The following is a 15934-nucleotide window of genomic DNA, read 5'->3' as shown; positions in this document are numbered from 1 at the left end:
CCAGGAAATGCCTGCGAGTATCGTTTTCAAAAAAAGAGCTCCCACCACTTCTCTGGGAAAAGACCATTGTTCTGTGGCTTAACAGATCTCAGCCTCAGGAGGCTCATTCTTCCTTTTGGCTGAATTTATCCTCACTATTTTATATTAATTCAGTTCCTATTATTCTGATATTAATCACTATGTTGGGTCACAAAGCGTTAATTCTAATTATAAGCTTATATACTACATGATTTAACTTTTGCCTAAAATGTTAGGGCTGAGTTAAGTTGATAGTTTGTGCTGCTATTTGTTGTCATTTTCTTTTTCCTTTAAATCTCATTTAGCTTGTTTCTTGCTCTACATAATTAATAGCAATGTTAAAATAGACCAACCTAACACTGGCCACGAAGGTATTTATAAAACAACCTCCATTAGTTTGACACAATGCCACATGCTTACTCTCTTTCTCTGTTGTTTTTGAGTCAGGGTCCATTCAGCATTTCGACATTGATATTCAACCCAAATATAGTTACAAAAGATAGGATTATCATATTCTTAACTAGCATCCATTTAAGAGTATACATTCCCCTATCAGCTATATAGTTCTAACCAGTCAATTCATGTATATTTGTCAAAAACTGCACTTTATAAAAAGCCATGAAACTTGCAGAACAATTTTCTAGAAGATGAATGTCAGAAATGAACCTTTGCACTTTTTAGTTTTTGTAAGCAATGTCAGCACCTTTAATATGGATGCTTATTACATAAACTAACTGGTCTGTATCTTTTATACTAAGGTTTTATAATTACTGCCATAACTACTGGAAAAACCTCATTACTCAGATTATCAGAGCAGGCTAAGACACAGTGAACCCTTTGCATTGCTGATATATTCATCCTATTCCCTACAGACTTCCTTATGGTGCACACACTGAATAGATCTCAGAGGTCACCACCATTCTCCTCTGCACCTATGGTGCTTTAGACCAAATTTCCTTTCACTAGCATGACCAACCCATACAGAAATTATCTGTTAATTCATTAACATTTCTAAGACTCTCCAAAAGTCATAGCTCCCTGACTAGCTGTCATCATACATATATGGAATCACTAACTAGGGTTAATTCCACTTTTACTCTTTTTCTTTTAAAGATTCCCCCACTCTCCTTAAAAGATCTTATTCCCCCTCCCCCTTTTTTAGTTGGGCTACTCTCAGCTTTCTTCTTTCATCGATCTACTCCTATTCATCTTATTTAGAAACTTCATTAAGTACTTCATTACTTATCACCTACTCCTCTGATTTCTTATTCTTCTTAGTCATCACAGTTTTCCCCTCTTCTTCCTTGCTCTTTTATACCTAATCACACATGTTGTTCTGACCTGTCATGTCTCTGACATTTCTTTTCATGGACAGGGTCACAGAGTTTCACAAGCTCACTCCAAACAATTGGCATCTTTCAAAGAACAGTTGGATACTGTTCTTCAGAAAAATTATGATACTATCTTTAGACAAAATGCAGAGTAACATAGGCAAGTATAGTCTGAAAAATACAGAGTTTCAGTGGTAGAGATTTTAATGAAAGTAAAACCTGAGCTGAAATTTTGACAGAAGTAGTCTGCAATAAGTTGAATCTCTACAGTTAGATTTTCCAGTTAAGCTCTTGACCTAAAAATGAATTAGTGATTATACTAGATCCTGTCCTTTAATCTCCAAACAGCCTTAAGCTATCCTTAAGTATTTGGATAGATACGAACAAAAGCAAAGAGATCGATGCTTTGTGCTTTCCAACTTACTCTGGGGTCTCATGCAACTCATGTGCAGCTATATATAACATCTTTGATTTCACATAATATACATGATAACAGAAGTATGGTTCTTGGTGCAAACTGAAGGTTAGCACATTTGGTTTCCAAACACATTGTTTCTGCATCTTTTAGCTAATATGTTGTTCCATCAAAAATCCAGAACTACTCTTTTGCTTTTAATTGGCTTCAAATTCTTTTTAGAATTTTTTAAATTAAAGAAAAAAAAAAAAAGAACTAAAGTGCCTAATCTTTGTATCAGGATGAGGCTATTTTTATACTACTGGAAAACCTAAAATACTGGAATGCTGGGATTACACTGCATTGTGCTATTCAAGTATGATGCCCCCAAAAGCTGTAGATATACCCAAGGTTCTTCTTCAGTGAAGACAGGGAAAATTGTACATTCAGGGAGGCACAATCAAGGTAGCTATGAACATATGAACTCATGTTCAAGATACCTATTTTTGCTTAATAGCTAATTTTTCCCTGTTGTTTTTCAAAGGCAGACTTAATGCAGCAAGTCTGAAAATAAATAACTTCCTTAACACTTACAAATTCTTTTGTTTTGCTTAATAGCTTGGCCCAAGTTATGAGAAAAGATCTGTCCTGCTCACTTTGGCAAAACAGCAATATTCATTTGCTCTTTTCAATTTGCAATCAGGTCACAAAATGCAATAGCTATTTGTTTAGTCCTTTTCCTGAAATCTAACTCCATACACCTATATAGAAGGTAGTTACTGCACTGTTATTTGTTTTACTCTAATACTAAATACCTTCACAGTTTCACCTGTTACCTCTTGAGAAGATTCAGGAAGATACCTGCCTACAATCACCTTCCTCTCCTTTCCCAGTGCCTTAAGAGTGGTTCAGAGTCTATTTTAAGTTTTATAAATCAATTCTTTATATTTCATAGAAGTGGCAATAATTAATAGTTAAATTATTACTGAAATACTTATTAACTCTTTGCGCAACTCTCAGTGATAATGTTCAGTCACAGTGATGGTGAGGTTTGTTTTTGTCATTCTTCTACGCAGCTAATAATGATACGCATCCTACCTTTGAGAATGAATTAAGGAAAGGAGAAATGTAGAAGAAAAGTTGAAACAGTTGACAGTCAAAGACAGAAGATTTTAATGATATTCAACTTCCATTTTTTTCCTGTTAAAGCAGAGAAGAAATCCATGCCAATGGGAAGAATGCCTGTCCTTTCAAACATGCTAAAGTCGGTAGGCAAACAATCTTTTCTTATGAAAATGAAACAAATCAAGTCAATGGGGGGTGTTCCTATGAATAGCAGATACAGGACTGGACACTTAAATAGCTCAGTGAATTTATCTTTATATCAATGGTAAAAGAAGGAAATCTGTGTAGCTTTTAGATGCCCTTGGTGTGACAAGAGACACATAGCAAATAATTTCCTGTAAGTCTGCAATTAGGGTGCAATCCCATTGGCTCCAAAGAATAAACTCACTCGCTGATAATCTTTGTAAAGTGCCACATGATCCTGGACAAATGGCTTTCTATTACCAAGAAAGCAGTGTTATAAAGTAATGATTATTGTATTATCTAGAAGAGTAAAAATGACAACTTTCTTACCTTGAACTTTTTTGAAAACTCTTGTACTCATAAACTTCAGAAATCTGTCAGCATAAAAGCTTGGTCTGTGAACTGAAACAGTGTCCTGCAAGATTTGAAAAGGTCTCAGTCACATTCTCCATAGGAAAATCAAAATTAAATTGTTGAGAAAAAAGCCAGACATCTCAGGTAAACTGCATCATGCATTTCAGGCATACTCAAAAATAAAACCCAAAAGCTTTTTCACTTTTAAAGGTTAACTCTTCAAGAACTTTTCTTTAAGTTAAATTATTTAATTTATGAAATTACATGTTTTGAATGATATAGCCACATTCCATAAAATCTTTCTAGCATTTGAAAAAACCCCTTTTCATGTACATTTTTTAACTACAGATCCATCAGTGTTCTGCTAAATGGCTACTGTCCTGTTTAAATAAGGATAATTTGATCGCTTTATTTACTTCTTGAAAGATCAATAAATACAATTAGAGCATGTTTCCAGAAATGTACCTAAAAAATTATGGCAGCAGCCTAGCTGTTGTAGCGAGGTGTAGATTACAAAAGTACCAGAGCTTTCTCTTTTGTGGTCAGTGGAAGTCAAAGTTCCGTTACCTAAAATATCAACAACTAAAAGTAATCTACTTACCCCATCATAAACAAGAGCTTTCCAGGAATGTTCCAGCTTCTTCATTAACCTAAGCATATAAAAATAAAATCAGAACTGCCCTATGAAATTTCCATATTTGTAAGTAATATCAGAATAGCTGATTGCAATAAAAACTTGAAATACAACTGCCACTTACCTATAAGACTGCAGAATATCAATAATGCCCATAAATAGAAGCAACTTTTCCCCTTTATGGCTTTTAGCTGGAATACCTCCCATTCTGATGGAAACAACAAAAACATTGCAAGATCATCCTTTAATACATCTCTGATTATCACCTATCAGATGAACTGCATCTACTTACAAACCCAAACAAATCAGCACTAGGTGCCACACTGCAAAGTCAGCTGAATGTGGGTCACTTAGCACACAACTGATTTTAAATGACAAAACCTGAGGTATGTGGAATAGAGTGGTAAATAACCACTATAAGCAAGTAATATTTTGGGATAACTTTTAGATGGAATTATAAATATTTAGATGATTTGAAAATTGGAGAAGTTTAAATCAGTTTATTATTAAAGGATAAGAAAATGTTTTGCCTAGCTAAAGAATAATCAGTTTACTTCTGTTAGCTTTTGTTGACCTTCCTGTACCCACAACAAAACTAGAAGAAAGACTGAAGATGCAACACATGCAATACTTCTATACCTTTTCTAACACTGAAAAACAAGCAATACGCACCTGAGACTGCTAGCAAAAACAGAATTGAGAGGCTACTCCTCAGGAGAAAAAAAAAAAATCCTAATTCCCACAATGAAATTCCCAAACAACTCACATTTGCTTTGCATTTCAGAAAAACAAACATACAAAACAAGTATTGTTTTCCACCTTTGTTGATTGTTTCTCAAGTGTGATAATTAGTAAACAGTTTACAGTTTTGTAATTCCTCTCTTGCTGAAGGAACTCAAACTTTGTTATTCATGTTTACTCAAATTAGTCATTCTGCTACTAAAGCACAGCAACCTCCTCCCCCCACAGAACAGGATTACCATCCATTTTTTTTTTTTAAGTTTTTTTTTTATTTTAATTTTAGGCACAAAGGAGACTGCGTAAGAACACATGGAGTTAGATTGGTTGTAAAGACCCATTACCATAAACTCCAGCTCAATTAACTCCTCAAGTACACAGAAGAGTTAAGTGGTTTAGAAAACTAATTTCTACCAGCTTTTCCTGGAAGTCATGCCATCGTTTAAACAAGAAGTTCAATCCAGGAGAAGTAGCAGCCCTGGCCATAGGGTATCCATTCCCATCTTTATGCTTGTATGGCCATTCAATGAGCTGAAGTGGGAAAGTGACCTGGCTTCAATTTGTTTATTTATTTACTTTTATTAAGACTTAGGTTCGTTTTAACTGACACCTCCATCAGTGCAGTCTGTTGTACTATCAGCTGGGTCAACAGAAGACAGGACATAGTGCCAGGGGCCAGGGAAGGATGGAGGCACTATGGCACACTTTCGGCAGCGGTACTGCGCTGATGGAGATCAGGGAAGCACCACGTTGCACCAACTAATGTGGACGCTTGCGACGAGTCCCATGTGTATCACCACTGGGACTTTTTTGGATGACCTATGCAATCAGCTTTGGCTTGTACTACAAGAAACTTGCCAGCACAACACTTCTGCTACCGTACAAGAGCATATCATACAAATTAATTCAGTATAAACTCTCACCATCTTCTATGTGAAGGAGAGTAATACTGAATAAAATAGGCAAAATTCAGCTCTTTTGTCTAAATTTATATTCTAGGGCTCTTAATAGCTGGAAATTCTCTGTAAATACTAAGTATGATAATTTACCCATTCATTTGCTGAAGGTTTAAGCATGTTTCTTTATCATTAATGGTATTTACCTGAAGAGGTCCCTTGAAAACCAGCGACAGAGTAAATCCTTTTAATGTGAAATTAAATCCTCCTTAGTCCTTATAATCAAGGACTAAATACATGAATGCAGAATGAGAAGGGTGATTAGAATGCTAACACTGAATGTATATCAAAGGGCATAGCTGGTTAACTATGGTCTATATACATAAATTTCTATTGCAATTTCTGCTAGACAGAAAAATAGGAAAAGCATAGCAGTTCTTAAAATCAGGAAATATCCTGAAATACCAACATGGATATGACTGCACTTCAGTCGTTGACAATACAGTTCTATGTATTGAGTATACTACTCTGAGATGAAAATAACCCCTGCAGAAATAGCCATTTCAACGTTAACATGGTTTTTGCTCATGCCTCATGAGGCTGCTTCCAGTTAAAATTAGATTATACATGGAACTTGTGCAATGGCTGTCTCATAACAGCTCATTTACGAGTGAATACACTTGTGCCTACATAAGTCATTTTGAACTAATGAAATTTGCCACCATATCTTTAAAGATGATCAATCAACTAATCTACTTTTTTATTTCCTGGTCTCCAGCCAATCTCAATGGTGCAGATTTGAAAATGTTACAACACACAAATGAGCACTATTCAGCTTAATCTTTCAGTTCCTGAAATGCTGTATACTCTTGAATGGTTTGCCAACATCAGACTTAACAGAAAATGGGACAGAACTGAAGAGATGGAATGTACAAATTTTAATAGTCTCTTCAGGAGCAGGTTATGGCACTCACGTATTTGTTGCCTCTGTGATGACCGAGTCCCCAGACTTGCCAGGGCCCTGTATAGACTCCATGGCTGTAGAATAGAGAACTTTCTGTCCTCCAGGCCGTTTCGCATCAGATGTGCTCTGGGAACTCTCCCCGTCTTTTTCTTTCATGTTACTGTCCAGTATGTGGATTCCCAGTAGCAGACTATAATCCATGATCTTAAAACTTTCTAATACCTATCAATAGAGAAGAACTGGTTGTACTGAAACAGGAAAAAAAAAGACTACATACAGTATCAACTACATAGCAGCATCTTGAGAAGTTAGGAAAAAACAAGCCTTAAAATCAGAAGTTTCTCTCATGAGGAAAATTAGCAAAATGGTAATTAAAAAGTTTTTTTTACTACCGCCTACAAGTCAAAGTGGTAAGAAACTAATTATCTCAATACGCTTTTTACAAGTGGGAAAAGACGACATACAGCTGAAATGAGACCTAATGTACTTTGTAGTTAAGGAAGATCTGTCTAGTCAGCAATTCTTTTTATTTATAGCAAATTATAGGTCCACTATGTACTTCTGTACCGCAAAGATTTTTAAAAGTCACCTCTACAGCATGTTCTTCACTGAGTATTTTTACCCACACTGAAAAACTCCTCTCTCCCTCCACCTCCTGTTTATAATCGAAAAAGCATCCTTGGAGAATTTTCAAGTGTCAAAAAGAGCATTTGTCACAACCTAATCATTAACAGCTGATGGGATTTGGGTACATAACTCTTGTGTCTTTCCTTAATAGGCTAAATAGGGCCCACCTAAACTGCAAAGGCAGTTATATCTGAAGCATAGCTTTTCAACCAACCTCCTCTCCTAGCTCTGCTAATCACTTGGCCTCTGACAGTAGGAGCTTCCCTTTCCTCACATGTATTCTCATGAGATTCTAGTCGCTTACGTCATTAGGAATTCTGGCGTACTTCCGTTAAAGGGAGAAATTGTTCAAGTCAACACATAAACATGCAAACCAAAACAAGCCGTTTGATGATATCACATTTGATGATATAGCCAAAATGCTAGCAGACAGCCACTGTATTAAATATCTTGCATGATTGATAGCAGCACTAAGGAGGGAGAAAAGTCAGTACAACTAAGAATAATATGTTGTGACATGCACCCCTCCTTTACTTCACGCAGCTCAGCAATGACTTGTTTTGGCACACTATACCCTACTGATAATGGTGTAATTCTTGGCACTGAATCAAGAATTACTACGTCTTTTTACCTGAACAAGAACAAAATCCAATTCTGCAGGGACAACAAATAAACAGCAGTAACTTTGGGTACACCAGTTTGATGAAGACAATCAAAGCATAAATATTTTACACGAAACACTGAGCTCACTTGTGAACTCTAATGCACATTTTGCAAATCCGAAATGAGATTTGTTGGCAATCACCAGGAAAGGGTCTAAGGGTCTGTGAACTTGTATTAGGAGGAAAAGGAAGTCCCCCAAGGGGACTTCACACCCCTCCCCATCAGAGATAATTTTAACTACTGTCTAAGTCCAAGAATATAAGCAAAAAGGTAGGAAAGATCTAGTCTACTCCATCTGTATTCCTTATGTACTCATTGTAGTAAGTAGAAACCAAACGTACAATACAGCTGAATTGTTCTCAAGCTCTGTTGCCTTCTTCTGCACTTGTTTTCCTGAGTTTCCTGAATTCACTTTTAGCATTTATCTTACATGAGGAAGATGGTGGATTACTCTTACTACCACTTTTAGTACGGAAGCCTTGAAGAATGAAAGATAGCCTTGCACACAGTAAACTATGTGCAAAAAGACATCATTTTTTTTAAAAAAAGACAGAGACCAGAAGAAGCTTAAAGTTTGATCTTGCTCAGAATAATCCTACAGAGACAAGCTAGTTACAAATGGACCTGGAAAACAGCTGTTATATACGTTTATCAGTGCCCTGTCCTTTGAAAATGGGACTTATACAGGATTTCAGGACACAACCAAAAAGCATATTCTAGATTACCACATGACAAGATAATGCAATATTATTACTCATTGTGTGGGAACACTTGTGGCTAATAACTTCCTGTTTTATGATGATGATGATTTGCAAAAATAGCACAGCTAATGGATATAAAGGTACAGACATATTCTCTCGAATTCTCCTACTTGCTGAATAAATAAAACCAAGTTTTACTCAAAGTTTCTGGAAAAAAAATAGATGATGCAGCCATTAAAAATATGTAACAACTGGATGTGTGCAACCACATATTGAAAGGCAGATGCTGGGTACACTGAAAGAAATGTACTACAGTTCATCCTCTCAAAAATAATTACTTCAGTAGTACAGTCAATAGCACTGTTCACGTAAGGCAGATTTCACCTGCTGATCAGCCTCAGAAAGAGAACTACCACTTTTATTTTACAATTACAAAATAAGAGCTTAGCCTCCGACAGTTGTGTTCAACCTACTCTTTACTCCCTTCTGAATTAGACACATTATGACTTTATGTGCTAATTACATAACCTACATTTAGGATTGGCTGTAGCCTCTTGGAAGGCTCTTGGATATAATGTGCTGGTTTTTACACAGGGACCTCCTTTATGACAAAATTCAGCTTTCTGACTACATCAGTTCACCACTGTCACTTAAACCCACATGACTTAGACTAAACAGTGGACTAAAAATCTCTCTGCCTTTGTTCTGAGGTCACTGAAAAGCATCATAAAAAACCCAAGTAGCTATTTTGTCATTCCGGTGCATTATGAAGTTGAAACACCCACGCCTCCAATGGATTAATTATAGCATGTATTCCTACAGGCAGCATGCAGCATATAACCGCCCACCTCGTCCCCCAGACATCCTATTCTTGGTCCTGTTCAGAGGCAGGATTGTCTATTCTACAATGTACTTCCAGGATACTCTTAACATGATTTGGCGCCCACCCCACCTGCTGACTGCTTTGATACACATTTCCAATTTCTTCCCTTTAATAATTTGATAATCAAAACAGCCACTCCTAATGCAAATACATATCTTTTGGCAGATCTAAGCTATATTATATGCCCCTGTTTGTTTCTAAGGAAAATGCTGGTAAGGAAATAACTAACCAGAAAAACAAAAAAAGAATGTGAAATCATCAGTGCTGAACAAGAACTTATTTTGTGCAAATTATTCTGTCTGTACAAAGACAGAACTTTTACTTCAGTCAATGGGATTTCCAACCGAACATAACCGAAGGGTTCCCACCTATATCTCACTATTAACAGTTAATTAAAAATGCCAAATTATGATATTTTTGAATGTGTAAATAACATTTTGCACACAAATTTGTAAAAATTAATCTGGTTCCCCAAAGCAAAGTTACATGATGCACACATCAAACTATGTACATGCAGAGAAAACACACAAAGGCCTAAGCCTTTTCTTATGCCAAGGGTTTCTTGCAATCAGTTCTGCTAGTTTTAGATTGAATTGCTTTTGAGGCGCAGCAGTTAACTTTTTGTTATAAGATTAGGATCTCATTTTGCTACCTTTATGAAGAGAAAACCCTCAATAAGAGTGCTATAGTACTATATGGTACTATAATGGCATTCATTCATAGCAAAATAAGGCAGCATTGCAATACACCTGATGTCAGCCCTGTGGGATCGCTAGATATTGACATTACTCCCAAAAATGCATGTCTTGTGTAGTTACATGAATAAGGATTGAATTTCTGTAACTACTCTAAAATCCACCTTACTAGCATAATGACACTGGAAGCTTTCAGCAATAATATTTTTGTTCATTAGTAGACTGCACAATTAAGTGCTGTATTTAACAGAGATAAATGAATGTTCAGTTCATTAACTCCGCATCAAATTGTTCTTCTCATTAGTATTTGTATATGTGCTTTTTTTCCTAGCAATACATATTTTGTGAACACACTGTTGTCAACCAGTCACCATGTACTACTAACAGGGCTGGCTTTAGCTGCCGTGACAATTTCCAGGTGTAAAGCCTCTCTTACTCCCTTCTCATCTTTGACTCTACTTTGCTCTCATACCATATAAAAAACAATAAAATGGCATCACAAACTACATTGTTTTGAACACGGAAACTCCTTTGATCAGATTTCCTCTCTTCTTGGAGCTAGTTGGATGTTAAAGCATTCTGTGAATCATCTTAGACATGGTTACATTGAACTTTCTCAGCCCGTGACTAATAGAACAAACCAAGTATTTCTGCCATGGGACTTCATCTTTATTTTAGATGCAGCACAAGCCGTGTACTGTCTGCAAGTGAAATCTGCATTCACATTACTAACTATGAAAAGCAACTACGAGTCAGCAGGTTATTTTCATAATGTAATCAAGGAACACATTACTCAACAAAAGCTAATTTCACAAGTTTATGAAATACAAAAACTTAAGAGGATAGCTGTGCAAGCAGGCATTTCCTCTAAAAAAACTTCTAGGAAAGAGACACAGGAACTAATAGAACCAAAACAAAATGAATTTTACAGTGAATCAATAATCAAGCTCCAAAATAAGGAAATATATGAAAACACAAACTAAAACAGTATGTCACAAAATAAGCATTTCTTAAAATATAGGCCTGGTTTAGCAAATAAATATCACATGCCTGATGATGGATCTTGATTTAGAAACAATCTACTCCAGCCCCCTGCAAAACACGTGGGCTGTCATTTCTGATTTCAACAGAATTCTGGAAACTGACTCTTAACTAACACTCAAAAAAAAAAAAAAAAAAAAACCAAAAAAAAACCCACACTCTGGTTTCTGAGTTTCAAAGTAGAAATAAAGAGGAATTCCAGATTTCAGTTGATCCTGCATGTCTTGTAACATACAGAGACACAAGAGAGCTGCATGTAGGTCCATGTCCATTCTCCTCCAACTAGCTTTTCCGCAGAGGTCCTTCACCTAAAATCAGCACCTCTGCCGCCTCCATGCCATGCCATCTACTAGGTCTGCCCTATGCTGCAGTTCAGCACTCCTTCCAGTTGTGCCCACGCTACTGTTTGTAAGGATATTCTGTAAAATGAATCACTGACATGATCCAAGTTAAAGAATAACCTATATAATGTGGAAAAAAGTAACAAAAAACATTATTAAGGGTTATGAAAATCCTGTGAATAAGTTTGACCATACTAGGTCTCTATGCCCATTACTTCAGTACAACAGAGAAGTGGATTCACATCATAAAGCTTCAGATTTTTGCAGCGACTGGTTAAAACCAAAGTGACAAAAACACCACACAAATACCTGGACCTGAAACCTCTCTGAGAAATGGCCCTCTTTGTCCTCAACTCTGAACTTCCTTGTCCTTATACACTCAAGTCAGGCCATCCATACCACGCTTAAAATATAACTTCCTTAGACTTCCACAGTGTTCTTTGATAATGTAATAAAGGAAAAATGCAGAATGTAACAAGGAAATCAATTCTCGCTAGTAAAAATAGTATGAAATGATTGCCCTGTTCTTCAAAGACACATGAGCACAAATGCATTAACTACCATTGCTTCTGCAAGAGATATTTTGAAATACAGGCACCAATAAATTAATTATACTATTGTTAATTTGCAATGAAAAATATGTAACCATGTACTTATGTTTAGAATATTTCTCAAAACTTGCATAAAATTCTTACAAATGTAGAGAGCACACCTTAGCAAAATATTCCTTCTTGCTTTGCTAGTTCCAGCAGTAGGAGCATTTTCAAGAATTTCTACTGAATGTTAGAAAAGTAAAAAACAAAACTGAAACCATAGTAGCGTTGCATCAAACTAAATAAAAATCATGCTGAACTGTATCATGCTGAACTGTATCTTTGAAATAAATTGGCTCAATTTCCATTGAAAATATTAAAAGGGAAATCCCGTAATTCAAAAGCTGAACTCAGCTGTTTGGTTTCCAATCCTAATTAAAAATTTTAGCAGTAGTGCACTTTGCCCCTCATGTCTAGAAAAGTCTTAGGCAATGAGGAAGAAGAAAACATTACTTGAACCCCTGCTCTGACCACCAAGCAAAAACGGTATTCAGAAACTTAAATCCTCCGGATATTGTTGAGACATAGTTAAATGATGCCTCATAAGAGCATTGTGAGGCATCTAATTATTATCCTAGTTTTAAGAATCAAAGATACAGTGAAAAATTAAGTGTTCTGCCACATAACAAAACTGAGTCAATCTTCATATGTCAGGAAAGGTTTGGGTTTCCTCACCTGCAGTAAGACATGTCTTAAGGAAAGGGATGAAGAAGGAAAGACTGAAGACAACTTGAATTCACTTCATTGCTATATTCACAGAAAGAAAAAGAAACTTATTTCCCCTGCTGCCACCCCTATGAATTGTGATGAGACATCCTCAATGAGAAATCATAAAGCATGCAATATCTCCCAGAAATGCTTAGTCTCTTGCTATGTCATTAGCACTACTATTGACAACTTGGAAAAAAAAATCCAAACCAAAAAACCCCCTCTTCCTATTGAAACACAATATCTAATTACTTAACACAGGGCAAAATTCCTTATTTTTAAACAGTGGGCTGTCTTGACTATTTGTGCAAAAATCCATATTTGCTAAATGTAATTTTAAATGTGACAGGCAGCCTTCTTAACAGGATCAGGGCCACTAATTTAACTGAGAAGTACAAGTTTTGAGTTTGCAGGTCAACTACTAATTATGCTTCATTAAGCAAAAATGTTATCCTTCAGTAGCAAAAGAAGACTGCTAGTGCTCTTATTATAAACTGTGGTTTACTTTTGATCTAAGTAGAAGTGGGGAATAAATTCTAACTTCAATTTTTAGACTATCATGTGTTTGCAATGTCTTTGTAGAATTCTATTCCAAATCTCAGGATAAATGGGTATTATTCACTCTGCATCAGTTCCCCCCTCGCCCCCCCCATTGCAGGTATTTATATACCTCAAAAAGTGTTACACAGGAGACAGGACAAATATTGAGAGTTGAGCACTGACACTAGCCCAGTGCGTTCAGGCAAATACCTTGCTAAGCGGACATTAACAGCAAAGAGCAAGAGGAGCAGGCGTGGGAGTCTTATCCATTTTCCCGTTTGGTGGAGTCCAGTGCACGGGGAGTGCACAGAGCCACGCGCACCCCTCCTCTCAGCCCTGTCAGTTTGCTTCTCTTGGATTCAGCAGCAGATGGGAAGGCAAAGACAGAACAAGGCCATTTTCAGCAAAACACCCAAACCTCCTGCATATGACTAGCTAACACTCAGGAACATGATGTATCTGTTTGGGTGTGTGAAAAAAGGATTTACAAACACAAGGCCCTGTGACTAACCCCATCATCCCAGAATTCAAGTTTCTTTGTTAAAGCTATGTTAATGCGCTTTGTTAAGTAAATAGATGAGAGACAGTTTGTCAGGCCTTAAGGACTTGCACTTGAAAAGATTATCTCTCTGTATAGTCATGAAACTATCAGATCTAAAACGGATTTCCTTTTTTCTTTTTGATGAAGAGTTAGTGCTTTTACCTCTTCTGCACTTCAAAGGACTACAGGGAAGATATTAGAGGTGCCTTCATAATTAAAACACTGGGCCATATTCTGATGAGATGTTCCGATATATCCTTTCTGTAGCACTTTTCGATGAGTCCTTCCTCAAGACTCTACCTTTGCTTTCCGAGGGACCATCCAAGACAACCTTTGTTACTTGGGTGTTAGGACCATGAACTCCCTGCCCAGAAGAGAGGTAATTTGCATTTACAGCATTGCTTAGGAGCTCCAGCAAAGATCAAGTAAGTAACAAAGGATGCGTAGCTTTCCTTGGCTTCCATATCACCTATAAGAATAAAATACTACTACTGATTCACTTTTAGCCTTTCTCATGTAAATAGAGCTGTGCTAATGTTACTTTTACCTAATACATCTGTTACTCTCAGAGCCTGCCCTTCAGCCCTATGTCAGTATTCTTCCACACATAATTTCTGCAGGATTAACTGTTCATAAAAACCACACCAGCAGGTAAGTTTGACTTTGAATTCAATTTGTCCACCTTAAAAAAAAAAAAAAATCCTCAAATGCACTTTAAACTGTCTTCAATGACCCTAATGACTTTGTGTTTACTTAGCATGGGCTTAAGTGATACAAAGCTTTTAAATTCTTGGTCTCATAGACAAACAAAACAGTTTCTGTTAATATTGATAAAACTGTAATTTTTTTTGAAATTGGAAAATCTGCTCTATAATCTGCTCTATAATAATATAATAATAATTTGTAACTGTATATGATCACAATAGTTAACAGCATGATTATTAACAATGAAATTTAGATGTTTAAATTACTTATTGAAACGGCGCCTTCCAGTTCTCTCAGTATTTACCATTATACACAATAAAACCACAATGGCTTTACAAATTAGAACACCCTGAAGTGAGAAAGGCTTCAGAACAAAGATTTGTAGGAAATATATTCAGATGAAATCTTTCATATTAGTACCATTTACTCATCTTTTCCCTCAAGCAACTATGATAGTGCACACTGGGAACAAACGGATACCCATGATAAGTTTCAGTGATATTTTGGAATTTGAAAGCCAGTTCAGTTTTCAGTTGCGTGCACCAAAACAGAGGACTCGGAGCAGCTGCCACCGGGACCACCCTGCAACAGATGACTGCACACCCCTCAGCTCCATCCACCTAACTACGCATGATTAATTCCCCGCTGGGGCTGCAGGGAGCGGGTGGTATACGAGAACGGGTGCTCCAGGAGGGCCCACCACGGCCAGAGCTGCACTACCGGGAGGGACCCAGGCAGCCTTTCCCCAAGGAAGGGAAAGGAGTGACACTTGATAAAAAGGGTAGGGAAGAAACAGACTTTAACTGTAAAGGAATTAGTTTTTCTATTCTGAAACAGTATCTCTGTTCTTTCACATTTTAGCTATAGAGTACTTTGGACATACCACGTAATCTCAGCATAACGAGTGGAAATAGCATGATGATAAGGGATCACTAGTATAAAGAAGGGTTGAGACATGGTACTGAATGGAATGAAACAGTTGAACATGAAATATTGATGAAACTGAAATATTGTGCCAGACAAGCACTGAGCAGAGCACAGTGGTCACAATCTGCAGCACATTTTACTTTTTTTTAGCTCAGTAACACATAGCTTTTAAATGCTACACTTTTAACTTCATTCCTTTTGAGATTTTTCAGAATTTCTGTTAGAAAATAGTTTTAGAAATAAAAGCTATTTAGAATGTAAGCGACATTATTTGCAAATATACTGAAAAACTCTTGTGTAGAAACTGATTTCCCTACAAAATCCGTACAAGA

General features: G+C 36.6%; 1 protein-coding gene across 3 annotated transcripts in view; it reads right to left on the bottom strand.

Annotated features, from left to right (window-relative positions):
• The window catches only part of PIP5K1B (phosphatidylinositol-4-phosphate 5-kinase type 1 beta), a 113002-nt gene that overhangs the window by 24599 nt on the left and 72469 nt on the right, over window positions 1–15934 (bottom strand). For all 3 annotated transcript variants that reach the window (XM_064502800.1, XM_064502798.1, XM_064502799.1), the window contains 4 exons: window positions 6648–6859; window positions 4164–4247; window positions 4007–4055; window positions 3382–3466 (listed from right to left, as the gene is read on the bottom strand). In XM_064502800.1, the coding sequence (XP_064358870.1) occupies window positions 3382–3466; window positions 4007–4055; window positions 4164–4247; window positions 6648–6859 (430 nt within the window). The remainder of the gene's footprint in view (window positions 1–3381; window positions 3467–4006; window positions 4056–4163; window positions 4248–6647; window positions 6860–15934) is intronic.

The sequence above is a fragment of the Dromaius novaehollandiae genome, chromosome Z, assembly GCF_036370855.1.
Source record: "Dromaius novaehollandiae isolate bDroNov1 chromosome Z, bDroNov1.hap1, whole genome shotgun sequence".
Lineage (NCBI taxonomy): Eukaryota > Metazoa > Chordata > Aves > Casuariiformes > Dromaiidae > Dromaius > Dromaius novaehollandiae.
The sequence above is the reverse complement of the archived record's forward strand: the minus strand, read 5'-3'. Positions and strand labels throughout refer to the sequence as shown.